Source organism: Tympanuchus pallidicinctus, unplaced genomic scaffold, assembly GCF_026119805.1.
Source record: "Tympanuchus pallidicinctus isolate F22 unplaced genomic scaffold, pur_lepc_1.0 scaffold20, whole genome shotgun sequence".
NCBI lineage: Eukaryota > Metazoa > Chordata > Aves > Galliformes > Phasianidae > Tympanuchus > Tympanuchus pallidicinctus.
In genome coordinates this window covers 10,678,131-10,702,210 of record NW_026294722.1, presented here as the reverse complement: position 1 = coordinate 10,702,210, position 24,080 = coordinate 10,678,131, and the positions used below count along the sequence as shown (strand labels likewise).

Here is a 24,080-nt window from a genome sequence, read left to right as displayed (position 1 = left end):
AATACTGCATAATTCAGTAGTCAACCATGCAAATGACTGTTCTGGAAAGGGCACATTTACTAACAACGAAAACAGAGCTTGGTGCAGACCATTTGCATCCCTTGGCTTCTGCTAGCTGCTAACGCAGATCTAAAGGGATGAGGAGACTTGGTTTCTGGCTGCACAGTCACAGGTTAAGCTCATTTCTCCTGCAGAACAGGGAGATTTCACATATATACATTAAACTATAAGAAAGCATCCAGAGAAAGGCTATAGAGGGGAAGGGTGTGAGGGCTTCAGTGTGTGAGAGGGGTGGCTGAGGTCGCTGTGTTTGCTGGGCACGGAGCAGAGCAGGCTGAGGGGAGGCCTCATGGCGGCTGCAGCTCCTCACAGGGAGTGGAGGGCAGCGCTCTCAGCCATAGGGTTTGGGTGGTGCTGTGTGGAGCCAGGGGTAGGACTCGATGATCCCTGTGAGCAGGGATCCAAGAGAGGACAGTCTGCGATTCTGTGCACAGCTAAGGAAGCCCAGATGGTGGAAACAAAGGGCTCAGGCTTTGAGCTGAGCACATACAGTGGTTTCAGCTATTTCTATATTGGTGATGGGGAGATGTAATACAAATTACTCGCTGATTTTCTCTAAGGAAAAACAAAAAGCTCAGAGTTTTAGATCATGTCTATAGAAAACAGGCAGAAAAAGGTAAAACATACAAACTGTGAAAATAAATGGTCAACTTCCCCAGATTTACCCTTTTGATGGAGGCAAGGAAACACAGAGGGTGCTGACCCACTGAAACAGGTTGCCCAAGGAGGCTGTGGATGCCCCATCCCCAAAGGCCAGGCTGGATGTGGCTCTGGGCAGCTTGGTCTGCTGGTTGGTGACCCTGCACATAGCAGGGGAACTGGAGGAGTGCTGTGCTCCTTCTCAGCCCAGGCCATTCTGTGATTCCATGAAACAAGCAGCAGACAGCGCTGCTTTACCATATAGCTTGAACATAAGCAAATGAGCTACTTTCCCTTCAACACATGTCCAGTGAGGATTTTAAAGTCATAAAGGCAGAGCCAGGAAAGTGGCAGCTGTGATGGTGTCTGGCTGGAGGTTGGCCCTGCTTTCCTTGGGAGATGGGCTGAGCTGTCCATGAGGGATGGTCTCTCCAGGGACAGAAAGCCACAACCTGCACACAGCTGGTGCAGCTGGAGCCAGCCCAGCCTTGACTTGTGCTGCATGCAAAGCTGAGGAAAAAAACAGCTTTGGCTGTGTTTTCTTGGCCTTCTCCAAGATCTATGCCCTGACGTGAGCCTGTATTACTAAAATCAACCACAACATTACAAACTGTACTATTCATAATCCCAAGGGAATTATGGAGTTTTTACACTGCACTCATAGGGGGAATCATATCTGCCTTGGCTAGCAGCAGGTAGTTTGACAACTGGAAAATGAATTTACATTCATCTTCACAAGCCATCCAGGTCTATTACAGTTCCTGAATGCAATAGCAGAGAGACACAATTATTAGGATCTACAACACTGGCGTTACAAATAAATTTAATAAGAGCAACCCTCTTGCAGACCAAATCGTTGTGAATTTCCCCCAGAGGGGTTCCAGGACAGAAAATGTCAGGCACTGCAGCACTACCATGAGCCTGCTGACAAAAGACAGGGACAGCAAGTTCCTATTCAAAAGCCCAGGAGAAAGAATAATAAACTCTGTAATTGGCAAGGGCTTTGATCACACATATATTTCCTTTACAGACAGCTGTTTCCAAACAGAAGCTCATCTCCTGAGTACAAAAAAAAAACAAACCCACAAGAATACCAAACCCACATTAAACAACAAAAAAATCCCTGAGTAAAAGGGAAGAGATAAGGACAGTTCATTTTTGTCTTTAAAGATTAAGGAAAAGGTGCCTTATTTTTCCACTAATATCAAATTACAGCAGACAGACCAGAGAATGGCAACAGTCATTAGACACCTAATCACAGCCACGTGAAAAGGAAAATAAATTCTTCCTCATCACTTCACCAGGAGGAGGCTGTCTTGGTCAGAGAATACACTTTCAGTTCTGAAAAAACTCTTTCCAAAGTAATGCCATCCTTTCAGGTGATTTGTTGAAATTCTCCATTTAAATTCCTGTTTCCCAATTTGCCTCACACAGCCTCCACAGACTGAAGAACTCCAAAGATTGAATTCACCTCACTCAAAATCAAAGAAATCGCCACTTTTCATGAAACTTTCCATCTCTGGAGAGACAAAGGGCAGTTCTGCTTGGTGAGGAACACAAACCATACCTCTTCTTCTATACAAGCAGCTGTACAAACTAGATTAATTGCACATACACAGGTGGTGCAGCACTGACACTTCTGCCATGAGATCACTGACAATGTAGCACTGAGCATCAAAACTGCGTTAGAGACACAAAAGCAAAAACACCAATTATGATCCACTTGTATCCAGAAAAAGAGCTTCATTCCTAATGGGTTTTGTGCAGTGAATTGCACAGCATATTTCATAAATATGCACTCAAAAGGAACACTTCTGTTTCTCTCCATAGTATGAAAGAGGGCAGACCAAGATGGATCTCCTGGGTATCAGAATTTGACCCACATGTGGTATTTCTATAGGAAACACTCTGGATTCTTTGTTCGATTTATTAACTATAAAATGCTGGTGTTCAAAAGTCTGGGCTTAATTTTTAAGCCTTCCTTTCTTGTCTTCTTTTAGAGAAGAGTAGTGAAATGCATACTGACATACCTTCTCTGCAGTGGAATTCATAATGATGCTTTTTAAACTAAATTGATCTAATTTTTATCCGAAATTACAGGGCCAGATCTCTAAAAGTCAGCTTCATCTCAATCAAAATTTCCAAGCACCAAAACTTGGATACATAACCAAAGAGCTCACATTCAGTCGAGGCTTAGAGCAAGTCAATATAAATTTCCAATGGAGGCATTTAATTAGTTTGCAGTTTGGTTTTCATTTAGAAGCATGAAAACCTGAATCATTCCTTTGCACTGATGTATCCCAAAGCTGCAGCTTTGTTGCTGAGTGCAATGCTATCAGTTAAAAGCCTCACTGCCCATCCCACACCCTGCCATGTAGTCCTGAATCCCTGCAGCTGCTGTCTCAGCAGAGATGGCAAAGCTCTTCCCACAACTCTGCTGTGACCCAGGGTTAAAACTGCTTTGGCTGAAAACAAACAAGTAGGAGAAAAAAAAACAACCCCACAACAACAAACCAGCAATGTAAAAGAAATAATTCAGCCAGTTCAGCTCCCCACTCGGTACACAGCAAGGCCAAAGAAAGCCTTAAACCAGTGTAATCCAAGGACAGCATATCTAATGGCAATCCTGCTGACATTTCGTAGTGCTGTGTCACAGGCTGAATGGCAGGGTCTGGTCTTTAGAGCAGATAGAGGCATTGTGGGCAGCCAGAAATGAATGGGTTAAAATCCTGAGGTGATTTTTAAGTCATTAAGACTCTTCAGGAAGGAGCCACAGAATCCAAAGTAAGCAAGCAGTCTTGGTAATGCATGAGAGAAACATGCTTCAGTGACACCCTAAATCATATTTGAAATTTGGATACTTAAGCTTATTATCTCTGCAGACAGTAATTGGAGCTTGCAGTACAGTTAGGGACCAGCGTAGCAGCTCACAACAAATCAGGGCTGATATGCTCTGAGAAAGGAACAGGTGGCAGTTAAACAAGTCCCGTTTAAATGTTTATGGCCATGCCTAATCCCACACAGTGCCATCTACATCCAGTGTCAGTGACGGATTGTTCTCTCGTGGCTCACACGTTTTCCTGCCAACCACAAGGAGCAGACACTTCGGCCTGAGGTGCAGCTGGCAGAAGGAAATAATGCACACACTGCAAGTGCTGACAGGTTCCTACATTCACACTCAGTTACCAGCCAATTCATACGAGCACTGCCACCACTTGCACCATCACATCCTGGTCGTTTTCTCAGTGTGGAGTTAGATGTAAGATGCAAGCACTTGAAAACCTTCCTTTCAAGATGTCATCGGTGAAACACGTGCCCTAGTGTTCTGCAGGTGAAGGAGTATTAAAGAAAAGCCTGAATGCAACTCCCTGATTCCTCAGCGGAAGTGGGAATGCACGTAGATAAAAAACTGTCACGTATGACTGATAGGTTCTGTTCAAAGTGATTGTTCATGAGAGTGCAATTATTTGGGAACATGTCACTAAACAGGCTCCCATGTATGCTATCAATCTGCAAAGTAGGTAGAAAAGCAGCTTCTTAGAAGAAAAAATATACACACAGATGACATTGATATAAGTGTGTAAAAACAGATTTTAAGAGACAAAAATAAATTTTCAGGCCTTTTCCTTATCAGAGCTTACCAATCATTTTGCACAATGTTCTGCAAGGCAGGTTTTCCAGCCAACTTAAAACTACTCTTCCTCCTAGAAGTTACAACCCTTCAGCATCCTCCCTGCAATTTGCAGTGATGCTGTTGGCGGCCGAAAGCTGCTTGGAGCTGTGCTCTGAAAACCAAATTCCACCAACTTAAAGGATTGCCACTTAGGGCAACTGCCTCTGATTGCAGGGTAGGACAGTGCAAGCGATTTAAGAGTTTGTGGCATTCTCCAGGCCACTTCTTGTGAAGGAAGGAATTATGCAAATGTATATAATGTCATCGTCATTACATACGTATTTAGATAGCACTTTCTGGGAAAGGCAGAACTTGTGGAGCTGAAAGTTGCATTGACATTTTTCATGCTAATGTGTTATTTTGATAACTACCAATGCCAGTGCCAGAAAATCACATATATGCCAGCACCTGTTTTCTTCCGAACATCAAGAACTAGAACTGAGGGCATCTGTAATTGAGCTGAATGTAGTTTCGGGTACTGTTCATAGAAGTGGAGGCCAAGAGAGGCTAAGTGAATCTCCCAAGAGAATTACTACCCTTTTTCAATATTTAACCAAGCTCTTTGAATTCATATTTTAATTAGTGTCCTTGATTTTGGCGCATGAATGCATTGCCCTGGTTAACATACAGTTACCAGAAATATTTGTCATGACAATCTTTGATGCCATCTGACTAAAACAAGTACTCCCCGGTGACAACCAGGAAAAGATTATTTGCAATTATGGCAAACCCCAGCATCAGTGATACAAACCCTATGGACTCTCACTTGCAGGGTGGAAAAGTGAGCTGCTTTCATTAAGTAACTTACTTTTCACAGCTGTTAAGTTATTTTTAAGTAGTTTTAATGACACTATGCATATTAATTACTTATTGCCTTCCCACCAGCTTACTACATTCATTATAATTATCGCTTGCTACAGCAAAGTCTCACATATGTTTGATGTTATTTCCCCATTTTCTCCTTCTCCTCTGAACGTTTAATTGTCTTCCAACCCCTCCCCAGTGCCATTGTTCTTGTCATTTGCATTACATTTCTGGTCACTCCAGCTCTGTGGCAGGGGAGTGGAGGGGCTGCTTTCACACTGGCAGTTTACTGCTCACCTCTCTTTTCATGTAGAGTCGCAAGAGCAGATCATTTACACGTCCTCTGAGACAGAGGTATGAGTATACAGAAAAACTCCATTTCAACTACACGAGGTTGCTGCCTTTGCCTTTACAATTTGGCACACAGAGGTCATTAAGCTGTGATTTAATTTGATCAATTGTTACAGAGCATTTAGGTTCCAAAGTACAAAAAGCCTTCTTTTTCTTCAAGCCTAGCTTGCACTATTGTCATATAAAGCACATTAACAAGTAAGGGACTACAGGACTCCAAATCTTTCACTGAGTTCAGCAACAGTTATTATCTCTCCAGGGGAGAGAGAGCACATGGACACAATGCCATCCTCTCACAATGTAGTAAACACATTTTCTCTTGACCAGGGAGCCACCAAAGATTGCCAGTGTTGTAAATCCTAGTCTTATCAACAGAAATAAGTTGGAAGAAGGCAATGACTAAGAGAGTAAGTGAATTAAGGAAAAGGAGCTCTGCATACAGTTAACCTTCCACTGCAAGCATCACTTCTTCGAGACTGTCACTTCTCCACTGATTCACACGAGCGAAGGTTCCTCTCACCTCATATTCCTCTTTAAATCCATAGCCCTGTCCACGTTTCATCTGGGTGATGTGCTGCAGCAGATCGGCCACTCGGATGGCTGGCTGGAACTGCCCCCGTGGGTAGGACATTTCCACTGGTTCGCAGCTCCGATACGGGTGGGTCTGGATAGTCAGGGTTGGCTGAGTCATCTCTCCATGGCTACTGTCTGTTTTAAAGACAGGGAGGCAAAACAAGCTTTCACCTATCTGTGACTGCCATTCTCATTCCTGCTTCACTTGTCTCTCCACCATCCCACTGGCTGGTGCAGGCAAAAGAAAGTAAAGAAATCAAAGAAGCACACAGTGCTGACTGCTGCCCAGAAAGACCAACTCCCATTCAATTATTTTTTGCGTCGAAGAGACAAACCCAGAAGAGGGAATGGAATGAACAGCCAATCAGGCACGAGGATATAGCACATACAGTGAAACAGCAAACTTAGTGTGAGCTCTGCATAACAATCCCACTGGGATTACATACCTTCCTTCACAAACCTGCAAAAGATACAAACAGATGAGGGAGATTTGGGGCGTACAGCATGAGATGAGTGAAAGGGGCCCAAGTTAACAGCAAACAAACCACCAGCATTTCAGATAAGCCACGCAAGATGTTAGAGGCAATTTAAAATGGTCTATAAATTCAAGCCTAAAATGTATGTCAATTGCAATATTGTAATGTTAGGTAGAAAGAAGTATAGAAACAGTCACCTTGCATGCACAATCTTAACATTTACATATGTAAACTTAATAGATATAGACCTTTTTGAAACAAATATTTTAAAAGTATCTATCATTACAGAGTTGGAATTGTAATCTCTTATATCCTCCAGCAAAACTCCAAAGACACAGCAAAACTTCCTGTTGAGCTGACAGAAGCTTAAACAACTGTACCAGAGACTACCAAAATATTTATGCTTAACAGGAGAAACTCAGAATAAATGAACAGTTTAGGGGTTTATCTACCAGAATTGACCTGATTGAGAGTTTACCAAGTGAAACAACTGTTCTTTTTCCTATGGTTACAGATATCTAAGATCACAAACTCCCAGGCACTCAGGGTCTCTTTGGTCTCACTCTGCTCCCACCAGGGCCACCCAGCACTGCTGCCCAGCACCACATCTCATTGACTTTTAAGGATCTCCAAGGAGGACATCCAACACCTCTCTGGTCTCCATGCCAGAGCTCCAGCACCGACACAGTACAGCAGTTCTTCCTGATGGGTTTGGGTTCCTTGGTACATACAGGCCTTAACATCCTGCATGCATTCTTTCTGGTCTTCCCCCAAAAGGGCCTGTTAGCAAACTGAAAATATACCCTTCTTTCACTGCTCAAAGAAAAAGAAAGGAAAAAGTAGAAGATTGCATACACCAGGCTCATTTCATACAGAACACAGATTGAAAAAGAGCCCCAACACTACTCCTTGTCAGCAGTAGTACAGTCATGTTTTAGGAGGGATAAAAAATAAATGAATCAAGTTGCAATTTCAGGGTGATTTCTGAGAGATAGAAATATGGCCAGAGTTACTGTAAACATTGCTATCCTTGAGAAACCACCGTGAAATTTTGTTCATAAGCAGTCAGGATCTCTGCTCTGTTCCTCATTGCAAAATTGGGCAGGAGCAGACAGATTAGGGCATTAGATTGCCTTTTCAGCAAACGACAAAACAATGACATGACAAAACTTGACAAATTATGCTCTAGTTGGTTCTGTCTTATATTGGAGGTAAGTTATCAAGACAGGCATATGCTCTGTTTTGGAGGACTACGAGAAGGAGAAAGGAATGACTGCAGTGAATGCACTGCCACGGGGCAAATTATCCCTACAATACATGGATACAGCTGATATAGAACATTAGATATAGATAGATGAGTCTGATGGTTGAATTATGAGAAATGCTGAACATGTCCTGCTGCTTCTGAAATAAATGGCCATCACATCGATCATTCACTCTGAAGATGAGGCTACTGGATTAAAGATTTCTCGAGCCAAGATCCTCATGAACAGTCACATTCCTCGGACAGCACAAGATTTACAGACCTGTGGTTCTAGTGAAGCAACCTTCACATACAAAATGTGAATAAATTTGGGATTTAAGGAAGAGTAACATCCAAAGCATTTGTATAATCATCCCTAATGCTCCGACTAATGATAGTGTGAGAACTCTGAACAGAGGGAATTTCAAGGCTTATTAATTCCCCTAGTTGGATTCGCTTTCCCAGAGCATCTTTCCTCCCCTGTTCCCTATTAACCTCCTGTAATGGAGAGGAGAAGATTTTTATCGTGGACCATTTCCGACAGACGTACTATGCTTAATTTTCCATCATTAGGTTTAATACAAACCCAATTTCACAATTGGCTTCTCTGAAGAACCTACAAGTAATGCCACATTTTTATCAGCCCCAATTAAAAGACATTACTACATCCCTATTCGAGAGGGAGACTTAAAACTTACGTGCGATACTAGTGCTAATAGAGTCAGGGCACATACAGAGCACAGACTATTTGTAAAGCAGGGCTCTTTTTCACATTTATTAATTCTGGTGTTTTTGGGTCTCTCCTCCAAGCAGTATCCAAGCAAGGGGTGAAACCAGTCCCCTCTCCAGAATAACTTCCTTCCAACTAGACTGGAAGTAGATGAAGCTCAGCAGTGAAGGGTCTGACTCCAGCCATTAAGTTTATGGTGACAGCTGTGCTTCTGGTCTCTTTGGTCAGACAGAAATACAAAATCTATTGATTGCAGCAGCAACTCTTGAAGCATCACCTCTCACCTAGCCAACTGCTTCTCCTAAAAAACCCCCGTGTCACACAATCTGAGTCACCCTGCCCTCAACCCTAGAGCACACAGAGCTGACACAGGGAACACCACCTCTGCTGGATTTCTGTGACAAATACATCCCAGGTGGCCTCTGTGCACTGCCCAACAGAAAACCACAGCCTGAGACCTGCACCAGCACGGGACGGCTGCCAGTTCTTTCCACAAGCATCTTATCTGGGACTAGGAAGAGATCAGTGGAGATTATTACAGAGATAAATTACTATGTATGAGGCGAGTTTAGCGTTCATATGTTCTGCTAATAAAGCCCAATTCCAGAAACATATTGTTCCTTCCCAGTGTAATCACACCATGAGTCGGAACGTAAGCATGGTTAATGAGGCGCTCAGGCAAGGCACTGTCCCTTCCCTCAAGATGTGCAGTGAGCAATCTGGAATGGAGGGTAGGAGGGGAGGCAGCAGCAAATCCAGCTCTCATTGGGACAGTCAACCAAGCAGCCTTCAAGCATTTACCTTTCTTTTGCTTTTTTGCATTGCCTTTCTGCTGGTTGCAGCAATAGAAGGGACCTGTGCCTTCTGGTGCTGCTGTTACTGGAAAAGGCAACAGAACCACCAGCCCCTCAGCCACGTGTTCTAATGGCTGTACTGATGGCAAGTCATAGAAATTTACCATAGTCCCTCCTGTCTGTCCCCATCTCACAACTACCCACCCTGTTTTCTTTGAGAGGGGATGACACTGAAGTTTTGCTGGTGTTTCTGGAACACTTGTGCCTTTCCTGAGTTTTCAATGAGATGACCAAATAAATTAAAAATCTCTTTTGAAAGAGGCATGGAATAATTTACTGTAATATTCAGAAACTAGTAAACATATAGACTGCAAATCAGGTTTTTAGGATGATATTTCATATGTCCTTCTTATTTCTAGTCAAACATTCTCATTCTGTTGATAGGAACACAAACCAACACATTTGACTTCATGCCAAAGACAGATTAGCATCAAGAAATAATCCAAATGTGAAGATTTCAAGAGATGGTGATTCATCCTGACCCCAAAAGTTGTGCCAATGGTTAATTACCCTTGCTGTCTAAACATTTCTTAATTGCAATTTGATCTTGCTAAGCTTCAGTTTCGAGACACTGAATCTTATTATACCCCCTGTTAGATTAAAGAGCCCTCTGAGTATTTGAAATCTTGACCTGTGCAGGCACTGATCAAATCACTTCTCCAGTTTCTCTTCGATAAGGAAAATCAACTGGGTGCTTCTGAAGTCTCATTTGGGCAGAGCATTCAGGACCCCACTTCCTTCCTCCAGACATCTCCAATTTTCTAAAGTCTTTTTTGTGCAGCCATAAACAAAACAGATATTCTGTGTGCTGCTGGAAACCCACTGTTCGTAACAGGCTCTTTTCTAATGCTAGCAGCTGCAACAGCAAAATATTTTGTCAGCTTGCTTGTTAGCCCTTGTTAGCACAACATGCTTTGTCCCCGCGCTAAGACACCAGTTGCCAATGTAGATATTTTGATTTCTGGAAGCTGGCACTTTCATTATCAGTCAAATAGTACATGGAATGCCCTGAAATTTTGTAGAAGATGTTAAATCAATGGCTCACTGGCTCACACACAACTTGCTTGACTGTGGAACTCTTCAGGCATCTCAACTTATCTGTTTGGTAGTGGAACTGCAGATGATAAAATTTAGCAATGTTGACTACACTTTTAATACTCTCAAGTTCTCCCTGCCTATGAAATGGCACTTCTGTGACTCTCTGCTTTACTGGAGAAGTAATCATAAACTTGTTGAAGTTAACTGTGAGGTCCTACTCTGCCAAGAGAAACAAAAAGCAGCACCATATGCTGAGAAAAGCTCACACAGAGGCCGACGAGGTGACATCTTTCCCCATTTGGTGGGTAACCCTGAGGGCAAGATAATATTGCTCACCTGCTGCAACAATACCTTCTATTATACACTTTTGCTGCTTCCCAGACAACTGAAATAAATGGCTCCCTCCACAGAAAAAAAAAAAAAAATTCTGTAGATGTCAATGATGAGGTGAAGAAGAGCTGAGGAACTGAGAGCCCCAGCCTGCAAACAGCTGTGTGCAGCCCCATGCAACCTCTGCTCTTGGGAGAGAACCTGCCCACCCGGGGCAGCTTTTGGGATGGAAACTTTAGATTTTTTCACAGAAGTTATCTTGTTCCATAAACAAAGGCTTTGTTAGTCTGCAAGACAGATACGTAGACACACACTGTAATGCTGCCTTCAGATTAGAAGACTGACTAGAAAACAAACTTACGCCTCAAGCAAGTGAAAGCAATGCTGCTCTAATGTGTGTTGAACATGCAGAGTTTATTTCAAAAGTTTTGCTTCAATATCTTTAGCAAAATATAAATAAAATTTGAGCACTGTTTGTGATGGATTTTATTGCATGCATGTTCAGTGTCTCTACTAGAGTAAGGGTTGCCAATTATTTGACATCTTCCAAGGCTGACTACAGGATGGCTAATATCTCTTCTCCTTCCACTAGAGATAAATAAGGTGGCACCTGGTAAAACTAATTTGCTTTTTGAGTGCAACAAGGCTTGATTTTATGATAAATATCTAGCTATAATGTGCTACATACAATACAATCAGTGGTATGGCAAAGCAAAGTCAAAACATCATTTCCCTAATGATATCAGCTGAGCTATAAAAGGCAAGTTCCTTAACAAAAAGCCTTCTGAGATCAGTTTTGACAGAGCAAAGCATACATTGTTCATTTCAAAGGCTATAAACAAGCCATATGGCTGGAGTAAATTATTTTCTCTATATTTAAAAAGATTTTTTAAGGATAACTTGGTAAATACTTCATAAAGTGCATTTTAATCTTAATAGGACTATGGAACACAATTATTTTTTCCATCAGCACACAGGAAAACTCTGCTATAAATGTAAGAAAGCTGCTTTGGTGATATGGGCTGAAAACTGGGACTACCGGGTTCACATGTCACTGTGCAGCTCTTCAGATGTATGGGTTTCTCCAAGCCTATGTGAAAAGAGGCAGATCTGCCTGCATTACAGAGCAATTCATCAGCTGGAGAGCTACTGGCAACTTCAAACCAGCACTCACAACACAAAAAGCCACTAAAGCCTGGGACAGTTTTATTATTTGTATTCAAAAAGAAATGTAAGGGAAATTCAGCTCAAGCAGCAGCCCTTAATGTCAGACACCTCTGGCGCAGGACAACATGAGCACAGTGAACTGAAGTGAAAGACTCTCCCACAACCTCTTCGAGACTGACGTGGCCACAAGCACTGAATAGACTGAGCCACTGATTTTCAAGTTTTCAATGCAACTTACAAAGTCAGACTTGCTAATGCAGCAATATCAGCAACATCAGCATCTAAGCATCTTTTCTTCAAACGTTAGGGTTGTGGATAAACTCAGAGCAGGTTGGATAGGCATGAGCAAAAGCCCACCCAAGCTACAGAGCAGTGACATTCAGAGCAAATTTCTTGTTGTTTCTATTTTTTTTAATGCAAGCCAGGATTTGTTGAAAACATCCCAACAGTGAGCTTCCTCTGCTTGTTCCACCCGTCTGCAAGGAACCACGAGGCACTACTGTCCTTATCCTCCTGGGGGGGTAGGGATTCTCCTTATTAGGATACTCTTGCATAAGGGAATTGAGAAGATGACATGAAGGGATGCAAGAGGAAGGTGGGCTGGCTCCCCTGAAGAGCCTGCACTGATGTCATTTGCTGAATGACTTTGACTTCCATGCACGTTTTCTCCAAAAACAAGCTCTGATGTGGTACCATCTCTCACTCAGACTTTATATTAGTCATATAGCATGAACCTTACTCAAATATTAAAAGCAAGGAAACTGCCTCCTTAACTTGCTAGTATTAAATACTCTCTTTCCCAGCAAAGATGCTTGTGAAGGCCATTAAGTCATGGAATCTACAACTCTAAGTTAAATTACAGAGCTAAAAACATGCATTACATGAAAAAAGTGTTAGTCAAGCACAAGATGTGGCAGAGGCACAAAAAAATCCCCTGTATCTTAATATCAAGAAATCATGTCACAGTCAAGCCTAGGGAGTCATCTAGCATGGCAGATATAGAACATTTATTAGCAGAAGGCATAACAGATGGGAACAAATAGCAGTGAAGCACAGGTGGTGCCCAGAGACAGATATTGGTGGTGAAATGACTGATGCTCTTTTTAAGATCTTTTTCTTTCCCAGGAATTAATAAACGTCAAAAATTAAACTTATTTTGCTCATACAGCATCATCCAATGTCTGGTAAATCTGTCTGAGAGGTCAGAACGTCAGGCTTTCCATTTGTCTGCAACTCACAAGAGAGAAATTTCTTTGGTGCTAAGAGCTGTTCTGCAGCACCTGTGGCTGCTCAGTGCAGGTGCAATTCAAGAGTGAGCAGCGTGTGTAAATCATGTCTTAAAATGCTCTGTGCTTAACTTCTTGTGTGTAAGACCAGGATATCAATCCTTACTCAGCTCAGAGATAATGGTTAATAGATGCTAAGTTTTAAAGAGTTTTAAATATGTAGAGCTTTGGATACAGAAGCACAAGACTACTTTAATTCCCAACTCTCTTATTTATTATTCCTCTCTAATTGTGGTGTTTTGAAAGCTTTGAGAGTTCTTTTTGGCTTTTTCTTTGCCCTGTGAGAGGCACAGATTGACTCTATTACTCCTTGAGCTTCAGCATCAGAAGTATGCAGTTTGCTGTCTTGACACAGGGCTAATAACACCTCCCTCAGACTTTGGTACCCATTTTCACAGATGCTGAGCACCAGTGAGAGCAAAATGCAGGTCTGAGCACTGTTTCTAAAGCACAGCCAAAAGATAAATCCACCTTCAGACCTTCCTGTTGACAACGAGTCTCTGGGAAACAAGAAGAAACCTTCTGGAAAAGACGACTTCTTCCCCATCACATCAAAAGAGGGCTTATTCATCGCCATCAGGCACGTTGATATATAGCAGGATAAATGTATGTATTGTGGCAGTCCCTCCAAGCCTCTCTGGCTGTTAGTCTGTAAGCCAAAGCACTTAAGTGCTTGGTTGTAATTTCTTCCTGGTCTAACTATAGGCCTTCAGCGTGCCCAGAGTAATGTTTAAAGCAGACATGGTAGATTACTGTGTCTGGAACTGAACATTTACTGTAGATAATCCAAAATGACAGGTTTCATAAATACCACTGGTTAGATTCTGATCAACTACATATCATCTTTCTGATTCATAGCAGAGGAATTGCCTTCTTCAAATTCCACACGCAGGCAGCATCCTCCAGGGAGAGCCCGAAGTTGTAGGCTGTTATTACTCACTTTCAAGGGTATACCTCCAGTAAGGTTCTGAATAGCTTCTTTTTATCAGCTTACAGTTTCTGTCAATTTTGTTCTCTCTGTTAACTTACTGTGCTAACATACTTTTAAAAATCCAAAAGCTAGGAGCTGCACACGCTGCAGCACACAACCATCTCCCTCTAAAGTGACCAGCAGCCACAGCACAGCCTCCACCTCTCAGAACCTGCCTTTTCTTTACCCTGTCACGTCCATACCAGACTGCTGCAATATTTAGCATTTGACTCCCATTTCCCAAACCTACCTTTTGGTTCCCACCTACATCTGTATATTTTGAACTGTCTTTTCTCAAACAAATAAATAGAACCAGTTAACAGCGATAAGAAGGCATGAGTGAAACCAAAGACTTTCCAATTAACAAAGTACATGATCACAGGATTAATTATGATTTTGAAGCCCAGCCACTTAACAGCATTCTCTAAGTTATCTGCAAGATGCAATGAGCATGTTTTCTCTCCAATGAGAGAATACCACCATACCTGTCTTACCTAACAGCGTGGTTGATGGAACTGTGTCTGATGATACTTTGAGAAGGAATTCCAGTCACCCACACGACACGGGTCATTGCAAATCAACAGAAGATCAGCAGGAAAAAAAAAGTTACAAAAAATGAAAACAAGGTTAGTTTCATCTCATACTCAGCAGATTCAGTCTATAGGTCATATCAGGAAATGCACAAAAGTAAAGAAAATTTAGAAAAGAAAAAAAAGTCTGGCACTAGTACCTGAGTAGTAGGAATTCAACAAAGATTTGCTCTGAAGGGTTTTGCTTTGGACAGAAAATGAACAAGGAGAGGGTGATGCTAGGTAGGAAAGACATAAGGAAAAGACTTTAGACATATATTAAGAGAGAGAAAGAACAGGGAGAATGTTCCTCAAAGAACACAGTAATATGGGATATATAAGGCTTATCAAAGTGAATTATATTTTTCATCTCAACATGCATATTACATTTATTACAATGTCATCATGATGGATTTTCTTTAATATAAGTACTCCAGACCCCAAATATAGTATTGCAGTTTTTGTAAATCAGTGTGTTCCTACACATATAGGACTATATTCTACACACCTCTTTTTTTTCTTTAAACCAAAGGAACATCTCAGAAAAATACTCAAAAACAACACCCAAAATACAAACTACAGAGAGTAAATGCATTATTAACAGCAAAATAAGCCTGCTAAGCACAATGTACACTAGTAGCACAAAAATACACAGGCAGGGTAGCAAATTTTTTTAAAACCATACAAGATAAGAAGGCAATTGTTTTTCAATGCAGAACACTTAATAGTAAATCCTATAATCTTTTCCCTTGTGAGATGGGTTCTTTCAGCAGGACATACATCCCTATTTTCTCCCATCTAAAGCATTAGCTTTCTCTGGAACAAATCCACAAATAATTCCCATATTGATCAAATATTAATGGAAAGTAGCCAGGGCTCCACATCTTCACAGCAGAATCTTTCCTTGCTAGCAAATGTACGAGATTGTTTATATCCACAATAGCATACATGTACATTCTTACGATAATCCATCATTTCTGAATGTATATTCTTTAGTTATCACTCTGCATTCACTCTTAGACTTGCAGACATTTATCTCCTCCTCAAAACATTGGGAAACAAGCTAATACGAATCTCAGTACATCAGAAAGATGACAATAGATAAACACAGGAAAAAGTATTCCATAATCCAGCAGAAGTAGATAAAAGTCAGTATACATCAAAGCATTTTCAGAAGCAAATTTTGTATCTCTAGAAAAAACACCACTAATAATTTTAAAGTTCCTCTATGGGGTGAATGAAAGAAGGCACTATCCTAGGGATAGTCTTCAGAGTTACCTCCTAAGCACTTTATCATCAACTTATAATGAACTTGCTCCTCCTTGCATTTTTCTGCTACATTGTCAGGCTTTGACCATATGAAAACACATTAAGATAATGCAATTTCTCATAGCTTAGTCTGCTGTAATGCAACTCTCATCTGGGACCTCTTCCACTTTCTCCCCTGTTAGCTAGCCTAAATAAGACCTTCTTTGTATCACACTTGTGATGTGGCCACTTCTACAGATGTGTAAGACAAGCACTATCAAGAATACTTTGGTTGGCCAGAGTCACAGAGTAAATCCTCTGATTTCCTGAAATTTGGGAGTACAAAAGTACATTGGGGCACAGCTTTTCCAGGAATTGCCAACTATAACTTACTCAGGCATCCAAATGTAGACACATCACATCAGTGAATTTGATTAAAAATGTTTCCAACAAAGGAAATGAAACCATATTTGTGAGATGGGAGGTGAATTCAGACTTTCAGAGAGCTTATTGTCAAAGTCAGCCAGGTGGCTGTTGTAGGAGAGATGCACACACAGTGCTGTGGCTTCATCAGAGGTACCCACCAGCACCAGTGTGTGCAAGTCACAGAGACACTTCCAAAGAGAACTTCACATCAAAGATTAAAACTCGATTTCAAATTCTCTATACACAGGAGTGGCACAAGAGGCCACCCTACTCATGCCAATAACAATACCACTACTAATGCAAATCTCCATTCCTTAAAGTATCCTAGAAGGCACCTTCACACTGCGCCTCTACCAGTAATGTTAAGGCTATTCAGCTGGACTGTACCAGTGTCACTCCTTTGGATCATTTGGAAAGCAGTGTCCTCCGTGCACGATGTTGCAGCACAACTTTGCTGAGATGATGTACTGCTGCTTCTCTCTTCACACAGATGTGCTACCAAATCGCACATAAATTATTCAATAATAACCCCTTGCACACCTTTCTGGTCAGTGCACAGATACTGTGGGATAATTTCGGGTCTTCCTTGACTGCCATTCGTTACCTCACTCCACAACAACCCTGCACTGAGTCAGTATCTGCATGTGGCCATGCTGTGCCACTCCGAGGAAAATGACACTGCTTTCCAAACACTCCTGAAAGATAAGGAGTGGTCTCAAATACTGCAAATATCAGCATTTACTTGTAGAGATTTAAGATAAATATATAATTTTTAATTTTTTTTTTTAAAGACTGCTTTTGAGAAAAATGTACATCTCACTTCACATGACTTTTGGGTAAAACCAGACAAACTGGAATAATGTTAGACTAGTTTGGCTTTCAGCAAACATCTATTCTGATTCCATGTTGTGGCAGAGACATGGGCTGAGTCCATAAAAACTCTGCAGTTAAAACTTTAAGTACCAGTCAGAAACTGGCCTGAATAACAAGTATCATTCTGGGATGGAAAGGGGGATAAAGAGCCTATCTTTGGGCCAGAAAATTTAAGAGCTCGTTTCTGTTCCACTTTTCACCAAGATCTGAAGTCTCCCTGCTCCAGCATACCATCACAGAATTACAGAATGGTCTGCATTCTGTAATGCACTGGAAGGGCCTTTCCAGCCCTCCAGCCCTTCCCTGCTGTGGGCTGGCTGCCCCCCAGCTCAGGGTGCCCAGAGCCCATCCAACCAGGCCTTGGTGCCCGCTGGGGATGGGGCACCCACACTTCTCTTGCCAGCAGTGCTATGGCCTCACTGCCCTCTGAGTAAACAATTTCCTCCTGACATCTAAACTAAATTTCCCCTCTATCAGTTTAAAACCACAGCTCCCTGTCGCATCACCACACTCTGTGACAGAGTACAGCTTTCCTGCAGGGCTCCTTTAGGCACCAGAAGGCCACACTGAGGTGTCCCCAGAGCCCTCTCTTCTCCAGTGTGAACACCCCCAGATCCCTCAGCCTGTCTTCGTAGGAGAGCTGCTCCTCTGAGCATCTTGGCTTTCTCTAGACCTGCTCCAACATCTCCACACCCTTTTTGTGCTGGGGATCCCAGGCCTGGATGCACTACTGCAGTTGGGGCTTCACAAGCGCAGAGCAGAGGGGCACAAACCCCCCTCCATCACTCTGCTGCTCCCCCTCCCATATGTTAATGCAGTACATTTGATCCTCTGGCTATAACTGCACACTGTTGGCCCATGTTGAATCTCCCATCAACCAACACCCCCAAATCCTTCTCCTCAGGGCTGCTCTCAATCCATTTTCCACCCAGCCTGTATCCAGAGGCTAGAGATGTTCCAGACATAATTACGTTTGACAACAAACACATCTATCAAGCAATCTACGCATGGCCAACGGGGCATGAATTTATGGACTGCACCATTTGCAAGAGCTGATATTAAACATTTCCAAAGACTTTCCATCTGAAGGAATGAAGCAGCAGTCGGTGAAGGAATAAGCATTTTTAACAGCAGAAGGCAGGGGTATTTCCCAGTCACTGCTACAGCTAACTCAGACTCCTCATACTCTCATAACTGAGGTCAGGAAGGAGAGGATGAGCACCTATCATGAGACATTGACGAGCACTATTTTCTGTTGTGAGGTAAAAGGAACATTTAAGACAGAATTTTACTCTTGCTTAAGAGACGGAGCTGATTTCAAAAGCTAGGATGAATAGCCCCCATAAAACTGTATTAGTTAGCAGGAAAGTTACAAAGTAATCCAATTATGTTATTCAAAAGTAAGAGCAGGCCCATATAAAAACCTTTAAGTATTAAACTCCATTAAAGTAATTTTTTTTAAATAAAGGCTTTTACTCTTTTTTTTTTTTTTTTTTCCTGACTATACGATCAGCTGCAAACCCATAAAATTCTGGCATCAGCACGTGCACATTTTTGCACAGGAGAGAACTTACCTGCAACACCTCAGCATCCTGGACTTGGCAGAAAAAAAAAATGTGGAGAAATCATGAAGGCTTACCAGTGATTATTGCTTATGGATATAAAGAGGGAAAAAAAAAAAGAAAGAATCAGCCCATGACTTGAATCAGGCTGTGCTACAGAGGGAGGTGGTGATAAAATCTGCAGTGATGTCAGACAAGCAAAGGACTTACTGATTTAAAAGAACGAAAAAGAAAACCTGAAGGTATGCTTCCCTTACAAAATTAGATATAGCATTTCCTATAGTTGCTATTTCAAGCAAATGACTCAGCTGTTTTAATTAGTCTCTCAAAATATCAAGGAAAGAAATGAGGTCACTTTACAGGCTCTTCTTTATTTTCTGGTTGGAAAAAAAAGCAAAACCCACAAAGTTTTAAAAATCCAGATTCCAATGAAAAGTGAAAAACTTGGTTTTCCTCATACATTTCAAACAAACTAACTATCTTTGCTGTTTCTAGGCTGCCTGTTACAATGCTGCCCTCTGCTATCCTGTCTTTCAAAGATACGAGGCACTGACAACTCATGCTGTCTTCTTTAGGAGGCACAGCTACTCAGCACCTGAGAAAATTAGATCTTGAGTCAAGTCAATTTGATATCAGAGAGAAGTGTTCACCACTAGCCTTGATGGTCCCAAACACCTACTTATCCAGCTCACAGTTACGTTACATAGAGTGACAGTAGCAATGCATGCAGATGGAATTTGACATGACCTATAGACAGAGGGAGAAGAAAAATTCACTCAGCCTGTAGTGATCAACCTGTGGTTACAAAGAAAGATTTCAGTGATAACAAACTTTTTTCTTTCTTTCTTTCTTTTTTTTTAATCATAGGCAATTCCTTGTTAGTAATTAGGGGAAAAACGCTTCATAAAGATGTTAAAAAATAACAAGAATTCTAAGTATGCATTTTGCTTTCAGAGCTGAACCTTCTTCAAACTATAGGGTAAGCATCAAAAGAAGGAGTGACATTCCCATAGTGTCTAAGTTAAAATTTATTTAATACGAAAAGGTTTACAAATCCACCATGCAGTCCACCATGCATTCAACCTGGATCTAGTGAGGCTAAGGGGTAACTTAGTGCTGCTTTGCCCAGAGTCTTCCAGCTACAGAGGTCTGAGTGGTTTACAATTGTTAACTACTATTCGTTTTACGGAGGTTGAGTGAAGAACAAACTGAGGACACAGACAAAAGAAGAAATGATGTCTTTCCATTTCTAACCATGAGATTGTTTTCTTTCATAAAAATTCCATACAGAAAACGATATTTCCATCCTAGACGTCAGCTAAGTGATTTTACTCATCAACTCACAAAGGAAAAACTGTTTCGGAAGAACAAATGAACATATGCCTTTTTGAATGTCTGCTGCAATTATTAAAACACATTATAAATTATTTCTTGGTAGATTTAGAGTGAGAAGGAATTCTCCCCACCCAGCTGAGAGGTAAAATAGGGGCAGTATTAGAAGCATTTCAACAACTGATTCCTAGCAAGCTTTTGCAACGAACCCTCTCACTGCCACTCCCAGCTTCTCACTGTTGTGCCCAGAGGAATAGGTCCTTTCAAGAACCCAGAGCTCTCCAAAGGGGACATATCCATTGCAAGCAAGTTAAACTTACTGAATCCATTAACATCTTGGCAGCTGGAAGAGAAAGCTTCTTCATTGTGAACAGCGCTGAGTTTGGTAGAGGCCTTGTCTGAAGCGGCCACAGGACCCATCTCTCTCTGTGTGCTGGTCTGAGTCTCCTTCTGCTTCTTGGCTAGCTTCCTTTAGGGTATTTTGAAGAGGGGAGAAATCGAGGTCAGTTTTCCCTCATTAGAAACAAAACAATGAGAAAATATCTCAAAAATCACAATTATCACACTTAAGAGACATGCAGGGCACATGGAACTCCAAGAGAGAAAACCCCACAGCTTTTTAATATGTTGTTATGGAGAAAAATAAATGTAGTGATGCCAGCCTGTGAGTCTGGCTGTCCCCCCCAGTAACTCATCGTGCACAAACCCACATCACCCCAGCAGTAGGAGCACTACGTCACCAAAGAAGAAGAAATAAGGAAAGCCCTTGGAGCAGGTGACATCTGCTCCGGGAAGAGCAGAGGGCACCGGGCATGGGCAGCAATGGGAAAGGCTCACTGGAGGTACATGGGATCTCCACATCCATCCCACAGGGCCACCTGCACCTGGGGCTGTCTATGGAGGCTCCAGGGAGCATTGTGACTTGAGGCTGTGCCACTGGGCAGCTGGGCAGGAGGCCCAAGCAGGGCAGAGAGGATGGCAGCCTCTGCTAGAATTTGACAAATTGCTCTGAGGATCGGCACTCAGGGAAGAACGGGGCAAGTTAAAGGCTGCAGTAATTTTAAAAATGACTGTGTCCAGATACGTCCTTTTTCTGGGAATTTGGGTCTTTGAGGAGACCTCAAAGTAGAAACACTGCCAGCTCCAAAAACAGTAACAAAGCCAAGAACTTAAGAGGCTCCTCTTTTGCAAACACAGCTAATAGTAAGGAAGTGGAGAGAAGCAGAAAAGTGAGCTGCTAAGCTTCCACTGACATTTGACTGCCCTGTGCTTCGTTCATACCAGAGAGCAAAAGTGTTTAAAAATGAATGTGTGATATTCTACAACCGGCACCTTGAAAAAATAGCACACAAATCCCCAGCACTAGCAAGGAACTTTGCTTACACGGCTTCCGCAGATAAGAAAATAAAACAAAATAAAAGGGAGAAAAACAGATTACTGTAAGTAGGAGTTTCGGTTTTCTCTTTCCCCTCTTAAATGAAAGAAAAAAAAATCCTAACAACTAAATCATTTTGCAAAGAGGTTTTTCTTCACTGAAACGACATGCTTATGGTAAGTACTCCCCATCTTTTAAACTTCATTAGGCTCTTAAAAGGATATTGCTTGCAACAGGCTTATTTATTCACAGCGCTTGTCAGTGGCATTTACAGGCAGGTCCTGGCATACAGCTGAGCCCCAGCCCTCCTGCAGTGGGGCAGCTGGGCCAGCCACATCCATTGGCATGGAGGGCTCAAAGAGAACTGAAGCCTTCGGCTCATCTCAGTGAGGAGCGGCTATCTTAAGGCAAGCTGCTGAATCCAGACCAGGAGAGCAAAAATTTGTGGAGAAATGTCCAATGTCTGCTGGAAACTTGTGAACAAATGCATCTCTCTCATCTGCTTAGTCAGTTCAGCCTTGTGCTGCTCGTGCTTTCAATTCCAGCCCACAGCCATTCCAATTGGAGACATAATTATAGAGTGCATACTTAGATCTCACAGAATCTCCATGATATCCACTTCTGTAGATAAAGATGCAAACAGAGGAACCGGCCTTGGATGCTGAAGCAAAAAGCTGGCATTTAATGATGTTAAAAGCTTTGCTTCCAGCACACAGCGATGCTAACACAGCCAGATTTATTAACCATGAGCCTCCTTGTTTTGTGCTGTTGTCCCTGAGGTAACAACAATAGTTTGGGAGCGTATTAACCCTGCTATGCGGTTATTTTAATCCTTTAGATTTGCTAATCATACACGGCTATGTGAATTCTTTGGCAACAGGAATTAAAATTTCTCAGTGGGAAGCACTAATCCAAAATGCACAAGTCCTTAATAACAAGCACTCTGGACTGCTGGGGTGAGACATTACACACTACCACTACTGATGTTTAAAAATAGCGAGTCAAAAAGGGTGACTTCCTTATTAAATCCAGATTAAAATATTTGTGGCCGTAATTACCCCTAAGTCCCATTGCTTGGTTTCCTTTCAGAAATGCCAACAAGCTACAAAGAGCCGGCAAGCTCCGTTTCTATCAGTAGGCAAGCAATACCACTTTCTGCACGTTCTGCACAGGGACAAAATCACCCCAAACCCAAACCCGTGAGACCCCAAAGGCCTGCTTACAAAAGCCCTATGGCAAAGCAGTTCTACCTGGTCCTGTAGAAGACAGAGAGGCCCCTAAAACATTGGCTTGAATGCCTAAAAAGAAAAGGTGAGATGAGTTTAAGGTTCTTGACCTAGGACCCGCAGGCGGCAGCCTCCTGCGCAGGCTGCTCACCAGCGGAGGCTGCTGCAAGCGCAGGGGGAGCGCGTGGGAGAAGCCACACAGAAAAGTGTTGGGCATCCGACAGCGCTACGATCGGCTTTCAACGCAGTGTTATACGTTCCCACCTTCCTCCCTCTCTCCTCCAAGGATGTAAAAATTCTTCATCTAAATTTAGAGGGAAAAGGAAGACAGATCTCTTTTGAGGATTTCAGAGCTAAGCTTGCCAGACACATCAAGGGGCTCCTGGTTTCTAAATGTGCCTTTTCTGACTCAGTTACATGTCTGGATAGAGTGGCAGCACAGGACTAAGCCTATTTGGCCCTCGCCATCTTTATAATTCATAGAAAGGATTATAAAATCAAATGACTAGTACTTTCTAGAACGCTAGGGATGCAACTTAAACCCATGGCAAGGTAAAGGTTTATTTGCCAGCATGTCAAAATGCCTCTGGAATCGGAAAAACATTTATCTGAAAACGCTGTTTCCAAAAATAGGGCACTTGAAGAGATCTCTGTGAATCACTGACAGGCAGCATCAGTGACACGGCTCCTGTTCTCCGTACTGACCAGCTTCCCCCAAACAGCACAATGCCAGCATCCTGAGGAAACTGCTATCAGTGCATTAGTGTCAATCATGGGCCGGCTCAGGCTGCCTCCGGCGTGCAACCAGCACGGGCTGTCACCAGGCACAGAGGAGACACTTTCTGTCTCATGCATTATGCAGTTGAAAAGGGGAAGAAATAAAGGACTAGGCAGATACTTGGAAGAAGAGTCTGATATAATCAACACGGGGTGAAGAGATGAAAATGTCAAAATGTGAATGGGGCGATATTAGTGGCGGTTTTACATTCAAGTGTAAGGAGAAAGTGCCAGGAAGAACATGAGAATCCATGGATGGGGTTTACTGGGTTGCCCTTTTCAGTTCAAGAGGATTCATAAATGAAGAGATGATGTTTATGGGCACAATACACACACAGGAGTGATGAGACAGAAAGATGCTCAAAGCAGAACAAAAAGAATGAAACCAGCTGCATAATCAGGCAGTTGAAGCTAACCCAACTAAAGCAAGGACAAGAGCTGTTAGCAGTGAACCTGAACTAAGTGCAAATTCAGAAAAAAAATACGATGGAGATTTGG

General features: G+C 42.2%; 1 protein-coding gene across 5 annotated transcripts in view; it reads right to left on the bottom strand.

The window, feature by feature from the left end:
* The window catches only part of PTPRT (protein tyrosine phosphatase receptor type T), a 421,250-nt gene that overhangs the window by 34,221 nt on the left and 362,949 nt on the right, over window positions 1-24,080 (bottom strand). For 2 of the 5 annotated variants that reach the window (XM_052684090.1, XM_052684092.1), the window contains 5 exons: window positions 22,830-22,877; window positions 20,525-20,673; window positions 14,925-15,002; window positions 14,689-14,724; window positions 6,048-6,235 (listed from right to left, as the gene is read on the bottom strand). In XM_052684090.1, coding sequence (XP_052540050.1) covers window positions 6,048-6,235; window positions 14,689-14,724; window positions 14,925-15,002; window positions 20,525-20,673; window positions 22,830-22,877 — 499 coding nt within the window. The remainder of the gene's footprint in view (window positions 1-6,047; window positions 6,236-14,688; window positions 14,725-14,924; window positions 15,003-20,524; window positions 20,674-22,829; window positions 22,878-24,080) is intronic. The other 3 variants (XM_052684091.1, XM_052684094.1, XM_052684093.1) reach the window with 2 other exon arrangements.